This window comes from Pecten maximus, chromosome 19 (genome assembly GCF_902652985.1).
Source record: "Pecten maximus chromosome 19, xPecMax1.1, whole genome shotgun sequence".
Classification (NCBI taxonomy): domain Eukaryota; kingdom Metazoa; phylum Mollusca; class Bivalvia; order Pectinida; family Pectinidae; genus Pecten; species Pecten maximus.
Genome location: NC_047033.1, coordinates 3182680 through 3200593, shown reverse-complemented (window position 1 = coordinate 3200593; position 17914 = coordinate 3182680). Strand labels below are relative to the sequence as shown.

The 17914-nt window shown below is 35.2% G+C and overlaps 1 protein-coding gene across 4 annotated transcripts in view; it reads right to left on the bottom strand.

Annotated features, from left to right (window-relative positions):
- Nucleotides 1-17232, bottom strand: part of LOC117317553 (glycerol-3-phosphate dehydrogenase, mitochondrial-like) — a 43116-nt gene extending 25884 nt beyond the window's left edge. For 3 of the 4 annotated variants that reach the window (XM_033872373.1, XM_033872371.1, XM_033872374.1), the window contains exons 1-12: nt 17125-17232; nt 16233-16359; nt 15017-15197; nt 13900-14024; nt 12511-12608; nt 11575-11738; nt 10685-10846; nt 9982-10126; nt 6928-7013; nt 5954-6061; nt 3073-3207; nt 1194-1372 (exon numbers count right to left, since the gene is read on the bottom strand). In XM_033872373.1, coding sequence (XP_033728264.1) covers nt 1194-1372; nt 3073-3207; nt 5954-6061; nt 6928-7013; nt 9982-10126; nt 10685-10846; nt 11575-11738; nt 12511-12608; nt 13900-14024; nt 15017-15197; nt 16233-16328 — 1479 coding nt within the window. In that variant the 5' untranslated portion in view covers nt 16329-16359; nt 17125-17232. Of the gene's footprint in view, nt 1-1193; nt 1373-3072; nt 3208-5953; nt 6062-6927; nt 7014-9981; nt 10127-10684; nt 10847-11574; nt 11739-12510; nt 12609-13899; nt 14025-15016; nt 15198-16232; nt 16360-17113 lie in introns of all 4 variants that reach the window. The other variant, XM_033872372.1, reaches the window with a different exon arrangement.
- Between the last annotated feature and the right edge of the window lie 682 nt (nt 17233-17914).

Genomic DNA, 17914 nt, shown 5'->3' with positions numbered 1-17914 from the left:
GTAACCTACAACAGAATTCAGAGATAATCTGTGAATCAATAAACATTGTAACCTACAACAGGATTCAGAGATAATCTGTGAATCACTAAACATTACATGTTTTCACTTCAGTACATGTTTTTTATACAGTTATTGCCCCCATTTTACTGGTATTTAAACTTATTTACTTGTTTTATAGGGCTTGGAAGCATAATCACAAGAAAGAAGGATACATGATAATGTCTACTAGAATTGTCAAAGACATTTTATAACAAGAGATCCCAGAGGGATCTTGGCGCCCACCATGAATGATCTTTATAGGTTCCATGTCAGATTGATCTTTTCTCTACTTTTCCCTTCCTCTAAGTCTTACTAATCTGTGTAAATTCAGAAACAGCCCTCTAGTACTTTTCAAACAAGGGGAACCTATATATAAAGATTTAGCGATAATGGCTGTCTGTCGACCATGTTGTTTTCGGATTGGTCCCAATATGCAAAACTAGGCACAGAGGGGATCCTACATATGAAATTTCAGAAAGATCCCTTCAGCACTTTCTGAGAAATAGCAATAACAAACTTCAATTGTCAAAATCCAAGATGGCTGCCTGTCGGCCATGTTGTTTTCCTATTGGTCTTAAATTCAAAATATGCATAAATAAGCATCGAGGGGAACCTACATATGAAATTTGAGAAATATCCCTTCAGTACTTTCTGAGAAATAGCGATAACAAACTTCAATTGTCAAAATCCAAGATGGCTGCCTCTCGGCCATGTTGTTTTCTGATTAGTCTCAAAATGCAATATGCATAACTAGATACCAAGGGGAACCTACATATGCAATTTGAGAAAGATCCCTTCAGCACTTTCTGAGAAATAGCGATAACAAACTTCAATTGTCAAAATCCAAGATGGCTGCCTTTCGGCCATGTTGTTTTTCGATTGGTCTCAAAATACAATATGCATAACTAGGAACCAAGGGAAACCTATATATGAAACTTGAGAAAGATCCCTTCAGTGCTTTCTGAGAAATAGCGATAACAAGAATTGTTTACGGAAGGAGGGACGGACGGACGGACGACGGACCAAGGACACAGGGCGATTTGAATAGCCCCACCATCTGATGATGGTGGGCTAAAAATATTTCAAATGATGAGTGAAAATAAATTTCAAAAACATAAATTTGAGTTTCTCGAACATGTTATAGAATTTCATACATCATTCTCAAGGCCAAAGTCCTGGACCAGTCTGATAAAGAAAGTGGGCGTGTATCCATGTGCCCCATCCAGCAGCAAGCCCTTTGTACGACATTTTGCCTTTGGCTCTAGATTGCACACTGCTATTGCCCGGTCTACGGTTTCCTCAGCCATGTGACGATATGTTGTCCATTTCCCTCCTGTAAACATATGAAATTGATTACAGTTTAATTTGTTTTGCATGATACCTTGGGAGATCATTGATTTATAATTCATTTTTCTTTGTTTTCATGGTAAATACTCAAATGTGATTGGTCGAAAAATTCTTTTCATTCTTCTATAAAAGAAATTCCGAGAATCACACGAAAAAATGTGACGTCACAATACGACAATTGATGTTGCATTTTGATTTGAGAAAAAGAATCCCATTTAAAACCAGTAAAATTGTACATAAAACATGTTTTAAATTAGAAAATCATTTTCAAAAATTGATAAGCGTTGATGTCATTTTTTTTTAGTTTCATCGGGGTATGAAACAAATTTTGTTTGCAAACTTCTGTAAGAATCCGCTACGCGTTTAATTATCACAGCTGATTCATTCTTCTAGGACTCGTCAGTGATACCAATGGCTTAAAGTGATCATATGAGGCGACCGAAAATCACGAAAAAATCTAACAAGGCCAACAATGTTTTTTCGGCTAGTTACAAATAATCTTGTACAACTGTCATTGTATTATTTGAACTGTCGAGTTAATTACACTGCGAAAGTGTATACACTGCTAATCACAAATTACTTTAACATTCCACATCTATCAATCTCTTACTTCAGATCACATTTGAGTATAAAAAGCATTCTCAGCCTTGCATATCCCTGTATTAATATGAGTATTGAGTTTGCTCCCATCATAGATTTATATTATATTCTGCGACATTTTGGCACATTGAGCATTTACTTTGACTGAGGACTAATAATTCTAGTAAAATATCTATTCAACAGGAGGATTCTGGGTTTGTCAGACCACCAACAGAGATGGTTTAATTAACAGTATATCTTTTAAGTAATAACTAGAACTGTCGCCAGGATGGCTGACAAATACGTATACCCCTGCAATCTGCACAAGTCAATGGTGAATAGGAACTCTTAATTAGAGGCTAACTAAGATAACCCAGAAATATAGTGACCAGTTGCTAGTGACCATAATTTTGAGGAAAACAAAGTGCGTATGGTCCTCTATATTTGTGTGAAGTTTCATTGAAATCGGCCCTTTGGTTTGGGAGGAGTTTTCCGGACAAACTTAAGTTATGGTTCTTATCGGAAAACCTGTTTATAGTGACCAGTTGCCATAGCAACCATAATTTTGAGAAAAATAAAGTGGCATGCACATCTACACATGATCATTAACATGTGTGTGAAGTTTCATTGGAATTGGCCCATCGGTTTAGGAGTTGTCCGGACAAAATGTGTCTACAGACAGACGGAGGGACGGGCGGATGGACGGACAACTGATTACATTATACCCCCAAACTTCGTTGCGGGGGTATAACAAGCATACTTAGTATCGAACATTTCCCCTAACGGCCCCTGCTAAAAAACTCTTTAACTCAAACTTGACACAGATACAATGCAATAAATCCCCTAGAGCACTGACAAACTTTGGCATTACATACAAACATGTATATGTACATACAGTCCTCCCAGTTTCACCGGAAGGGAATCAATAAGATGTACCTTTTCCTAGCACCAACCAAGCATATAATTTACTTTTTCTGGAGTCCCACCTGTTGGATAATATACATAAATAGCCCTGATCTATATATAGGCAATGACGGTAATTTCTTAAATGATTACGAGATCCATATTTCTCTGGAATCAGTTACTTGTGTTGTTGCATGGACTTACCTGCTATGGTAATGAGATTGTCCGGAGTTACTTCTATGATGTGGTTCCTGGCTATAGACTGTGTGTCGGCCTTGTTTGGGTCAGATACAAGGGGGCGGATGCCACACCAGGCCGACAACACATCGCCGCGACGAACTGAAAGGTGATATAGATATAAACATACAAGTGATGTCATTAAAGATAGGGAAAATTACATTATTAATTTTGTGACCCCTGTTGTCAAATGATATTCTTATCATATCACATGATATCACTTCATATGTCATGAATCCAGGACAATTATATGTAAAATATTGGCAGGTTGACAACGGTCCTTTCAAGTATCTGACTTAGCAAACAGTAATGCACATATAACATAACTTAGTTCGCAGAACTTAATTATACTACAGTGGAACCTCTATAACCGAACATGCATGGGATATGGATATTTGTTCGATTTACAGAGGGTTCGGTTTGGAGAAGTTGATCGAAATGACTGGTCGAATTCCGGAAATAATTAGTCGGACGATGTTTAGTTAGAATGTACCCGATTAAAAACTGGTACAATTTTGTTTGTCTGAATAATATAAATATTGTGAAAGTTAATCAATGTATATATTGCAGATTATATAAGTTTAAACAGTATTTGTACATGTACAACTGCACTTTACGATCGACCTACATTTTGTTACAACAGGTGAAGCTTCGTCATGTGGATGCGGCTGATACGGAATATTTTACACATAATATGAAAGGGTGTGCATGAAGATGTTTTGTTTCAAATTGAATATTAATTATAATTGATTTGTTGATACTTGTCGTATTTCCGACATCGGTATTGTCTTAAAAAATATCACGGACTTCATTTACGACCATGCAAAAACAACCCCCTTTGGGCCTCATTTAAATTAGATGCGAAAAACTCAGGCTTCTAGCTCTACTTGCATGGAGAAGATAAACAAACCACCGCGCTTTAATGAAGTGTGGCATTGTTTCATAATTGTCGTGTTGATTATACCGTCATAATGCCCCCTTGGGGTATATATTGAATACCAGTACAAATCACATACATGTATACGTAGGTCCCAAGACAATTAGGCTAATTCACACAATACCCGTCACAGATGTTGTTTCACGGTTGACTGGCCTGACCTCGTGTCATGATCGATATCGCTCAGGTAAGGCCGGTTTCAGAAGTAATGAAGCCTGTGATGTTTTTTAAGATAATACCGATGTCGGAAATACGACCAGTATAAAATTCAAATCAACTATGTCACACTACAACAATTGTACAAATACCATTAACTATTATTATATCCCCTTATGACAGGCAAACAGAATGAAAATGTCTCTGCTGAAGTATGATTTTTTACTAGACAATAAAAAAATCTATTGAAAACTGTCTAGGATACGACTGAATCTGAAATTTTATCAGTATCATAAAGATTTATTATACATAAATACATAAAATTAACAAGAGGCCCAGAGAGCCTGTATTGCTCACCTGTTTTTTTTGAGCAAACATAAAAATAATGTTCATGTTATATTTGTTAATGCCTAACAATGCTATATATATGGTATTATGGGGTGGGGATCTCAACTGCTTCAAAGATATAACCTAGAAACGAAGTCAAGACTCAACATGATTGTGTTTATAAGAAACCTAAAGCCACATGGGGGTGGGGAAGGACCCTGGGCTTATTTTTACATCAGGATTGTGTTCATCTCTTGATCTTGATAGTTTCAAAAATGCAAGATGGTTTGCTTTGGTTTAGTTTGGTTCATTTTGTTTAACGTCCTATTAACAGTCAGGGTCATTTAAGAATGGAGAAAAACCACCGGCCTACGGTCAGTACCTGGCAACTGCCCCACATAGGTTTCGAACTCACAACCCAGAGGTGGAGGGCTAGTGTTAAGTGTCGGGACACCTTAACCACTTGGCCACCGCGGCCCCTCAAAAATGCAAGGAGTCATATATTGCTTAGGTCCAGAGAAGAAGTCATTAATATCAATATTGCCAAATGGACCCCTTTTGGCCCTGTGCCTCGGGCCCCTGGGGGGTCAGCCCCATCATATGTATAAATTTGAATCCCAGCCACCTAGGGATGTTACCACTGAAATATCAATGTTAAACATTGCTTAGGTCAAGAGAAGAAGTTGTTAATATCAATATTGCCAAATGGACCCCTTTTGTCCTCGCCCCTAGGGCCCCTGGGGGGTCAGCCCCATCAGATGTATAAATTTGAATACCACCCACCAAGGGATTCTTCCTACCAAATTAAATTAAATTCTGATCAGCGGATCAGAAGAAGTCGATTATGTTGACGGACGGACAGACGACGGATGCCTGACGCCACGGTATGGCATAAGCTCACCTTGGTCCTTCGGACCAGGTGAGCTAAAAACGATAAAATTTTAGCAAAGTGGGTTTATAGTATAGCTGGACTAGTCGGGGGTATTCTAATATTCTATTACTGGATGTACGGGGGTAAGCCCATGAAATTGCAAATACATCAAAATTATCCATCTATTGCCGTTAGAAATCCATGGAATAGACCATTAAATCCCATTTAAGGATCATTTCATTGGCCATTATTATGTACAAAATCCTATGAATTATTAACAGTTTATTTCTATTATGGCCATGAATGTAGCCTCAATTTACAGAATTTTCATAGCCATGGTTTTACCACTAAATTCATGAGTTTTTCATTCAATAGGAGTACTTATCACCAGTCCTGATTAACTTCACTGAACAATACATGTAATCAGTTATATATGACATTGTTTATAAAATTGTTGATTTATACTAGTATTCTAAAAAAAATATTGCAAAAACTATAAAAATTTAACAGATATATATAATCAGTATTTAAAATTTTTACAGGTCTTTTACACATACTTTCCACGTCGGGGTCCAGGTAGTGACGGATTTCACTGAGAATAAACTGTATCTCCTTCTCAGTGGGAGATGGAAAGTCTGTCACCTCGCAAGCCTCATCTGTTGTTCCTGGATAATCAGAAAGCATTTAGACCATATTGTTAATTAACGCAGGAGATTCAGAATGTATAATATGCACAGCATTACCTATCTATGATAAGAACAGTAGTAATATGTAACACATGCATTTCAAATGGATGCATCATAAGCCTCTCTGAACCTATATATATTCAAAACTCTAGCTAATAAATATAATATTGCCCCTAAAAAGTAAAGTCACAAACATTTCAAATATCTTAAAAAAAAAAAAGAAGGGAAATGATTTCCATAAATTGAATCTACACAATCATTGTTAGACCTCACAAGAATATTCACGCCAAAATTGGGACAATAACACATTATCTGACTTTACTGAAGAAGTTTTCTTCCAAACTTATAAACAATTGTTGACAGATTGTCTAACGATAGTTTTTTTTGGTCCGCCAGTTGTGTTTTTCTTCCTGATGTCCAGACATTTCTAATGCATAAAAGACTTGTTGAGATTAAAACTGGGGTGTCAGTCTACTGACAGATGAGCCAATCAGATGACAGGATATTGTACTGAGTACAGACGTTACAATACTTTATTATCTATTTATACAGATATGCAACCACAAGATTTCACACAGGCTAGCCTCTGACACTAGAATATCAAAATCACAAATGAAAATGATAGATGAGGTGTATAATTTTGATCTCTGAGAGATCTGTTCGACTCCCCAAGTTTCAATCTCAGGGGAGATAATCAAGTACTTAGTACTAGAACTCCTTTAATACAAAAGCTTAGAGCTATTGGACAGTCTAAACATTAATTCTACATACAGAGAAAACTGTGCAATGAAGACACAAGAAACATTAACATTTATCGATTACTTGTGCAGTTCAGGAAACGTTACCTGCAATGGTGACTTTTTGCCAGGGAAGGAAAAAAATGATTCTGCCATCACTAGTGGCTGGATCAAGCAAACCCATGGAGGTTGGACTGAAAATAGAAAAGTAATATTCTCTCTGTAATAAACTGGTAATCTAAATTTGTTTTACTCTGAAATACACCGTCTTAAAAACTCAAACATTCAGCTATTTACAAAGTAACTTAATATTCAACCTGAAATAGTAGGAATACAATGGCCGTTAAAAACAAACTTTTAAGTATTCAGCAATCCCTACTGAAATTACCATCTGTTTCTTCCATTATCTGAAAAGAGGTGAGGGCTATTCCAGTAAAATATATATCTAATGGGAGGACTCCAGAAACAGAAAAATTCTATGCATGGCAGGTGGTCATTGAAGAAAATGGCTCTTATTAAAAGATACCAATTTAATTAAATCACTTCTATAGATAACCATATTTGACAAACATGGAGTCCTCCAGCTGGGTAGATATGAATCTAATTAAAATTATTCATTCCGTAATATTTTACTGGAATAGTCCTGCCCAAAATGCCTCTTTTCTCTAATAGTTTCCAAACATAATCTTTTATACGATGTCTAAAAGACAGCTGTTTCATTCATAGATATATACATTAAAAAAAACAAGAGGCCCATGGGCCTTAACGGTCACCTGAGATTTGAAATATTTCAGTTTATTTAATTGACCCTTTTTTCTTTTGCCCCCCCCCCCCCCCCCCCCCCTCCCCTTATCAGCCCCTAGGGGTCAGTCAGGGCCAACATATATTATTAACTTTCATTCCATGCTGAAAATGTTAACCAGAATAAATTCCAATAGAAATCAAAACAAATCAGTCAAAAATGTGATTTCCCTATATAAACTATAGTAAAAATTTAACCCCTCCCCAGGGGCGAACTTGTGACCACAGGGTCATGAAATTTAAAATTTCAATAAAGCACCATAAGACCCTTCAAACTATAAAAGAGTATTTGATTCCACCTTTTTTCAGTCTTGAGAAGAAGATTTTTGAAATTTCAGTCAATTTGACCCGTTTTAGCCCCCGTCCATCAGCCCCTGGGGTCAGTCAGGGCCAACATGTGCATACCATCAAACTGTCATCCCTTGCTGACAATGTTTACAAAATTAGAATGAATTCCAATAGAAATAAAATAAATTAAAGTCAAAAATGTTATTTCCTTATATAAACTATAGTAAAGTTTACCCCCGCCCCAGGGGCAAACTTGAGACCCCAGGGTCATGAAATTCACAATTTTGGTAAAGCACCTTCAGACCCTGCCATCTATGAAGTGTATTTGATTCTATTATATCTGAGAGTAGAGAAGAAGATTTTTGAAATTTCAGTCAATTTGGCCCTTTTTAGCCCCGACCATCAGCCCCTGGGGGTCAGTCAGGGCCAACATGTGCATACCATCAAACTGTCATCCCTTGCTGACAATGTTTACAAAATTAGAATGAATTCCAATAGAAATAAAATAAATTAAAGTCAAAAATGTTATTTCCTTATATAAACTATAGTAAAGTTTACCCCCGCCCCAGGGGCAAACTTGAGACCCCAGGGTCATGAAATTCACAATTTTGGTAAAGCACCTTCAGACCCTGCCATCTATGAAGTGTATTTGATTCTATTATATCTGAGAGTAGAGAAGAAGATTTTTGAAATTTCAGTCAATTTGGCCCTTTTAAGCCCTGCCCATCAGCCCCTGGGGGTCAGTCAGGGCCAAAATGTGCATGCCATCAAACTGTCATCCCATGCTGACAATGTTTACAAAATTAGAATGAATTCCAATAGAAATAAAACAAATAAAAGTCAAAAATGTGATTTCCCTATATAAACTATAGTAAAGTTTAGCCCCGCCCCAGGGGAAAACTTGAGACCCCTGGGTCATGAAATTTACAATTTTGGTAAAGCACCTTAAGACCCTTCCATCTATGAAGAGTGTTTGATTCCAGCATATCTGAGAGTAGAGAAGAAGATTTTTGAAATTTCAGTCAATTTGGCCCTTTTTAGCCCCGACCATCAGCCCCTGGGGGTCAGTTCGGGCCAACATGTGCATGCCATCAAACTGTCATCCCATGCTGACAATGTTTACAAAATTAGAACGAATTCCAATCGAAATAAAATAAATTAAAGTCAAAAATGTGATTTCCCAATATAAACTATAGTAAAGTTTAGCCCCTCTCCAGGGGCAAACGTGAAACCCCTGGGTCATGAAATTTACAATTTTGGTAAAGCACCTTAAGGCCCTTCCATCTATGAAGAGTGTTTGATTCCAGCATATCTGAGAGTAGAGAAGAAGATTTTTGAAGTTTTAGTCAATTTGACCCTTTTTGGCCCCGCCCCGCAGGCCCCTGGGGGGTCGGGACCATATAATTTACAATTTTGGTTGACCTTTAGCCATAGAAGCTTCCTGCCAAATTTCATAGAATTTGGTTTGTGGGTTTTGGAGAAGAAGTTGAAAATGTAAATTGTTTACGGACGCACGACGGACGACGGACGACGGACGACGCACGACGACGGACAAAAGGGGATTAGAATAGGTCACTTGAGACTTTGTCTCAGGTGACCTAAAAAGTTTTGTTTTGTTTTTATGCTGATTTTTTCAACAATACTGAATTCAAGAGCATTAATTGCAAACAAATGCACATTACACTGTCTAAAAAACCCATTAGAATTACTTTGATCGAAAAAATTGGCCAAAACAGCAAAGTCCCAAAGATGTCAAAAACTAATGGGGGAAAAAATACAAATGAGTTATTTTCACAAATTTAATCTATACCATCATGAGACACCACAAGAATATTTATGATGAAAATTGGGTCAATAACACATTATCTCAGTCTATTTTAGAACTCTTAAGAAACTTGCCATAAAATAATTGTTGACGGACAATCAGACAGATGGAGACGGTATACCATAATATGTCTGTTGAAATCTGACGGGAGCGTAATTTAATTGAAAATCATTCTTAATTTGTTTTAGTACAAAAGAATTTAAAACTTTCCATACATATAATTAGCTCCAGATAAAATCAACCCTCACCTGTAGTAGTCGGGCAGTACCACGTGTACACCCTGGCTTGGCTGGCAGATCTTTTTCTCCTCTGGGTTGGCCATCGTGCGGATACGATCCGTGTATGGTCCAGTAGCATTGATTACACACTTAGCCTTAACATTCCATTCCTCACCTGGCACCAGGGATCAAAACCAGGTAAGTACATGTGTATTATAACACAGACACATAAGAATGTTAAGCCTTTTTTATAATCAATTTTCAAATTGCAAGTAGCACACATATTTAAATTTGGTTTGGACTTTACAGCTAAAAATTGTTTTGTTTCTGTGAAAGAAACATTATATAAAGATCATAAATGCAATATAATAATACAGATTTCAAAATACTACATTATATCTTAATCTTATAAGTAAGCATGCCTCTAAAGTCTTTTTTAAATACAAGATCACTTGCCGTTTTCTAAGTATAAAATATTTGCAAAGTTGAGCAAAAAAATGTTATTGAAATACTGTACAGTAATTGATACTGTTCATTTTTTCTGAGGGCTTTTATGGGCCAATAATGGTTGTATCTACAAATATCTAAATGACATTATTTCATAATGAAGCCAAATTCCAAAAATTTGCAATTTACTTCCGAAGAATTTCTCTGTTCCCAGTTCTTTAATTTTCTTTCTAAAATGAGTTAAAAAAAAAGCCCAGACACACAAAAAAATATTTTCCCCACTCACCGGTCATTCTGTCCCGGACTCTTGCACCACTGACCACCGGCTTGCCCTCACTGTCAGGAGTTTTCAAAACTTCTAGGACCTCAACATAATTCATTACACTGCCACCAAGTCTCACAGCCGTGATAGCTAAACTGACATTCATCCTGGCATCATCGTGCTGGCCTGGGCATCGGTAACGAAATACAATTAGTGGCATGAATGTACTGTACATGTATATCTAATTCAGAAACAAACAAGAGCATTGCAAACAAATGCATAATACATTCATCTGTTCTAGGTGTTCAATGAAAAAATTTGCAAAACAAAAAAAAAACATTTTCACAAACTGAATGCAAACCATCAATATTAAACTCAACAAGAACATTCAGAACAAAAGCATGGATAAAAACACATTATCAAACTTAACTGTAGACCACCGAAGAAACTTGCCTCAAAGCTTTAACTAATTAAATTGTTGACAGACAGACGTCGTAATTGATGCCATTTTAATGATTGATGTAATTGATGTAATATTAAAATTACTTGTAGGAAAAAAAAACAAATTATGCAAGGATTCATTGAACTGAAACTGTACTGATGTCTTTTGAATTTTATATAGAGCAACTGTATACATTTCATAAAAGTGACATTCAAATAACGCTTCTTTATTTTTCTGACTATTTGCCTTCTCTGAATATTTTTTTATAAATTAAACATTTTTGCTCGTGTTGATGAATTCTGTTTCTTTTGTTACATGTCTGTAAGTATGTATGCCTGACTGAATGTGAATGCAAGTTTGTATGTATATTAGGATAGTTTGATGCAGCAGTACGTTAAATGATTTTCCAGTATTAAAAGGTTCAACTGATTAATCTTATGCAGCTGACTCAACATGGCATTGTAAAACCTACCATCATAGTACACCAATGCTCCACGTAGTTTATCCTTTTTTAACATCGGGAATATCTCAAGTGCCTTCTTCCGTCCGAGGTAGTAACTGGATTTCAAATTCTGTTTCCCAGCCACAAAATCATAAGCTTTTATACCAAGCCAGAAATAAGGAATTTGCCAGTATCTTGAAGAGAAAATTCCAAAGCAAATGAATAACAATTACAGAAAACATATCCACAGGTCACATCATGTCACAAAATCATATTATCTACCATACTTATTTATTCAGGGAAATGAAGATAAAAATTATGTACATGTATTTGGTAATAAAGTTACATTTATCAAAAGTATAAGAGGGGTGCTATGACAAATAAATTTTATGAGCCCTTAGCCTTACATTTATTTTTTATTATTTGCAAATTTTACATCGACTGGTGCCACTAATGAATTTTGTTTGTTTTTAAAACAGCTTAATTGAAAACCTTGTAAGTTGCAATATTTAGATGGTTTGACCAAAATTTCATCATTATAAAAATTTTCATATTTCATTGTAATTTAGTAATATAAATAACAGAAAGCTTAAGGTCTTAATAGTAACCATGGCCATCCTAATAAATCAACAAGTGTCACAGGGCCTTATTATTATGATTCACCTGAGTTTTGATGTGTACATTGATAGATGATGTCTTGCATTATAAAACCAATGTTAAACACATCTCAACAACAAATTTAGTAGCCCTCTATCCCAGCATGCTACTGGCCCAATACCATGATCCTGGGCCTCTTGCATGGTTAGTGAGAAGTCAAAAATGTGGATTGTTTACAACGCACCACGAACAATGCACGACGCCGGACAAAGGGTGATTGTAAAAGGTCACTTGAGACTTCATCCCAGTTTACCTAATGATCATTGACCATGATTTACTTTACATTTGAAAATATTAATTGGTGCTTACTTATATATTGGCAGCATGATCGGGAATGGGTATGCCAGATGTGGGGCAATATCTATTAAGTTAGCTCTCTCTGTCAGCGCCTCCTTCACCATCCGATACTGAAATATGTATGTAAAATGAAATATATATTCTTAATATTAAATATTAATTGAAACTACATATGTGGAATCTAATTACATGGACTACATTATTATAGCAAACACTTATTTTCATAAATTGGCAAGAAAGAGTTGAAGATCATTTCTGCTGTGTTTTTTACTTTTTCATTCATTTTAGAATTAAAATTATAAATTTACCAAAATCAGCTATTAAATAAAACTGAATAAGTAAAAGTATTTGTTACCCAAAAAGAATATTCTTCTGTCATTTATTATAAATGCAAAAATATTGACATGTATAATTACATGATGTTTTAATGTTCGCATAATATTAATATGTAGTGTTTTCCTCATAAATATGTTTAGATCTATCCAGAAATAGCTCAATTTATAATTTCTATTTTAATTATTCTATATCAATTTCAAAAACTGATTAAAATAATAATGTATCACTGTATATAAAAATAGTTTTACACTGCCAAATATTTGCAAAACCTACAGCTATCAAAAGTCATGTGTGCTGTCTTTTTAGTACATAAATATATAAATTCATCACTGTTACCTTATTTAGTCTTTTTAAAAAGTATATGCTAAATAGACAATATTATTGTATAATGAGGTTATGAAAACTAATGTATAATACATTAAATATTTGAGTTCCTCTCTCAGTCATTCTGTTTCACATCAATATGGGGACAGTATCATATACACTGCCCTTCAAAATTTCTGTTACACTTGGAACATTTAAAATCGAATGGCTAGCCAACAGAATTTGAGAAAAAGTGTTGTAATATCCGTAAGATAGTCCATTTGTAAGTGACAATTGAAAATTATTTGAAAAATACCTCACTTCTTTGAAGTTGCAGGGAGAGGGAATTAAGGGAGGGTCCTATTTTCCATAATGTTCAAAAATGAATAAAAATAAGAGTTTTTTTTACTGACACAAATAAAAGAAATTGTTTAACTGATATTGATAAAAAAAAATGTAAGAAATGCATTTTTGAAATTTATATTAAACAAAGAGGGAAATTTCCAGAATGTTGCATTTTGAGGATTTCCATTGTAACAAAACATATGCACAGTTGAAAAATGAACATGAACATTTGAAATCATGAACAAAATTATCCTAAGAAGTTATGATTCTAACAAATTGTAATAAAGACTCTGAGATTAACTTCGCTGTATTTTACGTAATAATTGTAACAGGACTTTTGGAGGGCAGTGTATAACCCAGAATATATTGTAAAGTATACAAAACACTGAGTATTTTCTTATATATTGCAGTTTATACCTGTTCTAAATCTAGATTGAATACGGCCTTCTCAAGGTAGCGGACTCCTCCATGGATAAGCTTTGTAGATCTACTGCTCGTTCCAGAGCCAAAGTCATACTTCTCAACCAAAGCCGTTTTCAGACCTGTTAAAAAACAGACAAATTTACTTGTTACAATTTTTGAGATACTAAAATAAAGTTATTTTCACTGGGTTGACTCATTGACCAGTATGAGATCTAACATGATTCCAATATCAGTTCATCTGAATAATTAAAAGAAAAAAAAAGAAGAAAAATTTGGATAGATATACAAAAAGTTAAATCTCCAACAATTCAGTACTGACAGGTAAGATTGCCTATATCAGTTTATCTGAATAATTAAAAGAAGAAGAAAAAAAATTCGGACAGATATATAAAAATAAATTGAATCTCCAACAATTCAGTACTGACAGGTATACAGAGTGTAAAACAATGCAGCAGCTCTTAGGGTTAACCTTTCCAGGGATATTTTCCAAAATGGCCCACCAAAATTTTCAAATTCCTTGAATTTTCTATGTTTTGGCCCATCACATTTCTGAAATCTGTCAAAATGGCCCATTATCTTTTGGTCCAGATGAACCCTGCATTCAATTATATTGTGTGAAATATTTTGGTATACATTACAGTTTCTGATCATTGTTTCTTATTAGAGCACAGAGATATGCCATTTCGATGAATTCCTTTAGGATATGTTATAGGTACTAATTACTTGGACTTATTACTTCTGGTGTTAATTAGTTTTACTTCATCATTCCCTGGCTAAAATGCCAACTGTATATATCAAAACTGATTTTCCTACACATTTCACCCCTTTATCCCAAAGGTTATCACTTTTCACCTGATCTGGGTACAGATTATCATCTTTATGTAAAACACAGACTATATCAAATCCAAAACAGTATAGATTATTGTTCTTTCCATAAACAGGAAGTATAAAATTAAATTTCTGATGCATGTCATTAGGTTCGAATATTGATAAAACTAATTTTAAAATATAATAAAAACTGATATTAATTACCAATAACTAAGTGATGAAAATTATACATAGATTATATTTTAAATGATCCACCTTCCTTTGCTTCTAATAAATAACTCACCTCTGCTGACGGCGTCGACAGCTACACCCGACCCTGTAGCTCCGCCCCCTATAACTAACACATCAAACTCATCCCTCTTGAGGGACTCAATCAGCTGAGCCCGGGCCGGTAATGGTGCCCAGGCATATTTCTGTTGGACACCATCTGCAGCTAAATTACCTTCGTCTGTACGTACTGAATTCTGTAAACAGAAAGATCTTACATAATATCTAACAATTACCAATCTGTTGTGAAAGGTTTTTACATCAGGATTCATAATAGCATTGTAAATGAATGGCTGGGTTTTCATGGCGACAACTTACAGCATACAGGATTAAAGCATGACTACTGAAAGATTATTGCTATGCTGCTTGTAAACTGGCTTATATACTGATAGATTGCAGTGTATGAAATTATATATGAAAATTCCTTAGACAATATGTCTACAGAAAATTCAAATCCCATAGCCCAAGTCATTTTTCGATAGACCAATTTTTTAAAACATTGTTGAAAGTAGCATACAGTGTAACTGTCACGCAAATGCTTGCATCATCCAGTAATAACACACTGTTATATATGGGTAAAATAAACTCTATTGTAAGCTCTGATTTCATATGATCATTTGTCAGAAAATAATGGAATGTTGTTTTCATGAATTGTAATGTATGTCAGGGCTCAAACTTTTCATAGCCAATGGGGCCAACACTTTGAAATTTTACATAGACTGACCAGGTTTTCTATAGCCTCGGACCATCGGACCACCTTTACTTTCGAACACTGAGATTGCAGTATATAAAATGGCAGCATGTCAATGAGGGACCGACGTTAGCCATGCTGCTGACATATACTGAGTCAGGTTTCAGCATATTGCATCGGGCAGCCTGTCACTAAGGTCTCAAAGGTACATGTACCATGATTGGCTATATCTGCTGCTGGTATGCTGGCTAAGGTTGCAGCATGGTAACTACAAGAAATATTGGTTATGCTGCTGACATACTCAAAGCCTAATGTACATATTTACATTAAGATTACGTATTTTGCAGCATAATAGTAGCAGCCATCGATGTCTTGCCGGAAAGCTGTGTTTTCATGCTGCCAGAGTACTGCTCTAATTATGCTAACAAGTTGCTGCAAATATCTGAGGGATATTATAAATATATTTTATCAGTTAATACAATTTTTAAAAATCAGAGGCTACTGGTTAACATTATCAAAAGACCATGAATATTTAACAAACCTTTCTCATATACGAGTATAAAAAGTAGGTAACTCCTCCTGCAACGACCACCCCTGTTTTTGGAACTTTTCTAACCAACAGGCGTAGTTTCTCCATTTTTTCAGCAGTATACAGCTAGTACCATCACCTGAACCATTAAAATGAAACCCAATTATAATTAAAATAGAATAAAATAGGCCTATCGAATATATGCATAAAACAGCTGTAACCAACAAATGGGTTCACCTCTGTAGTTGATATTTAATGTATTTAAACTATCTTTATAATTTCAATGTAATTAAACAGCAGAACCAATTTCATGTTGAGTGAATGAAGTATTTTTATGACAGGGTATTTTTGTTATCAAAATGTATAACAGACAAACAAGTTTATGAAAAAAATCGCATAAAATACACAGGCCTAGCTGGAATTGAATAATTTACGACACATCTACATAATCAATTTGTTAGTGTTTACACTTCACTGTGGCATATTTAGACTCGTGACTGCCCAATTATTTCTATTATTTCTACTACTGTATGTGTATTGTTGCCAACATCAACACAAGATACAAACGATGGCAGACCTGTACCAACCCGCAGCATCACCTGATCTCGCTACACATCTCTGCCTTTTTTAACCAATTTAATAAACAAATTCATGTTACACACATGTATGACTATTGTTTTTCAATGAAAACCATTCCCTCCATCGTCTAGGTTATTAGGGGTCGGTTACATAAAGCCTAGTCATTTCGTAAGCGTGCTCGGCGAGTGATCATGACTAAACTGAGCCTGAACAGGTGAACTGTCAGTCTCCAGCCATCTGTAACAAGTGTCATCACAGCGAATCTGTGAATTGGAATGGCAGCAAATGACCAGTACGATTTAATCAAGCTGTACCTTAGAATTACCTATTCACTTGAAATTGGAAACATGCATGGAATCACCTATCCATCGTTCGAAACTTCTCCATTTCAAGTGCACATATATATCCCTCGAGCAGGCATCGAATCTCTCGGTGACCTTGATCTTGAGAAATAATACTGGGCTGGGAATGCGCACTGAAATTCCGGAATTGTGTGTTATTTACGTTTTTTCATTAATGCTTTTCGTTTATTCTTGTATTGTATTTTTTTATCACAATATAAATATATAAAATGGAATAATCAAATGAGGTCATATGATCATGACTAAAATATTAAGGTTATTTTGAAATTAAATGAACACCGGTAGTAGCCTTGCTTAAGCCCGGGTTATAGTGAACGAGGAAGGGATTCGGCGGTTATTTGAGAAAAAACAACAACAAAAAACAAAACAAATGACACGTATATATTACTACCAGGTGCACCGATTTGGTCTTCAGACTATAATAAACACATATAAATCTTACACGTCCTCCTTCATACAGAAACTATGGAAAACGTAAATTTTACACACCAGACTTCACTTATTGTACATTGCAGTACATTAAAAAGATCATTGGTTCAAAAGAAATGTATCTGACCGCCCGTTTTATACGTGTGGATATATTGAAGACAACCTTTATTTCGTCCCCGTGTGTGAAAAATATCAAAATCAAAGAGAATAGTTCATTTTACCATATATGGACTTCAACACCGATACATATGTACTGTTATTAGGACACCAAGACTTATCTGACGAAGAAAATGAAACAATTATTGCTGCGGTGCAGAATTTTAT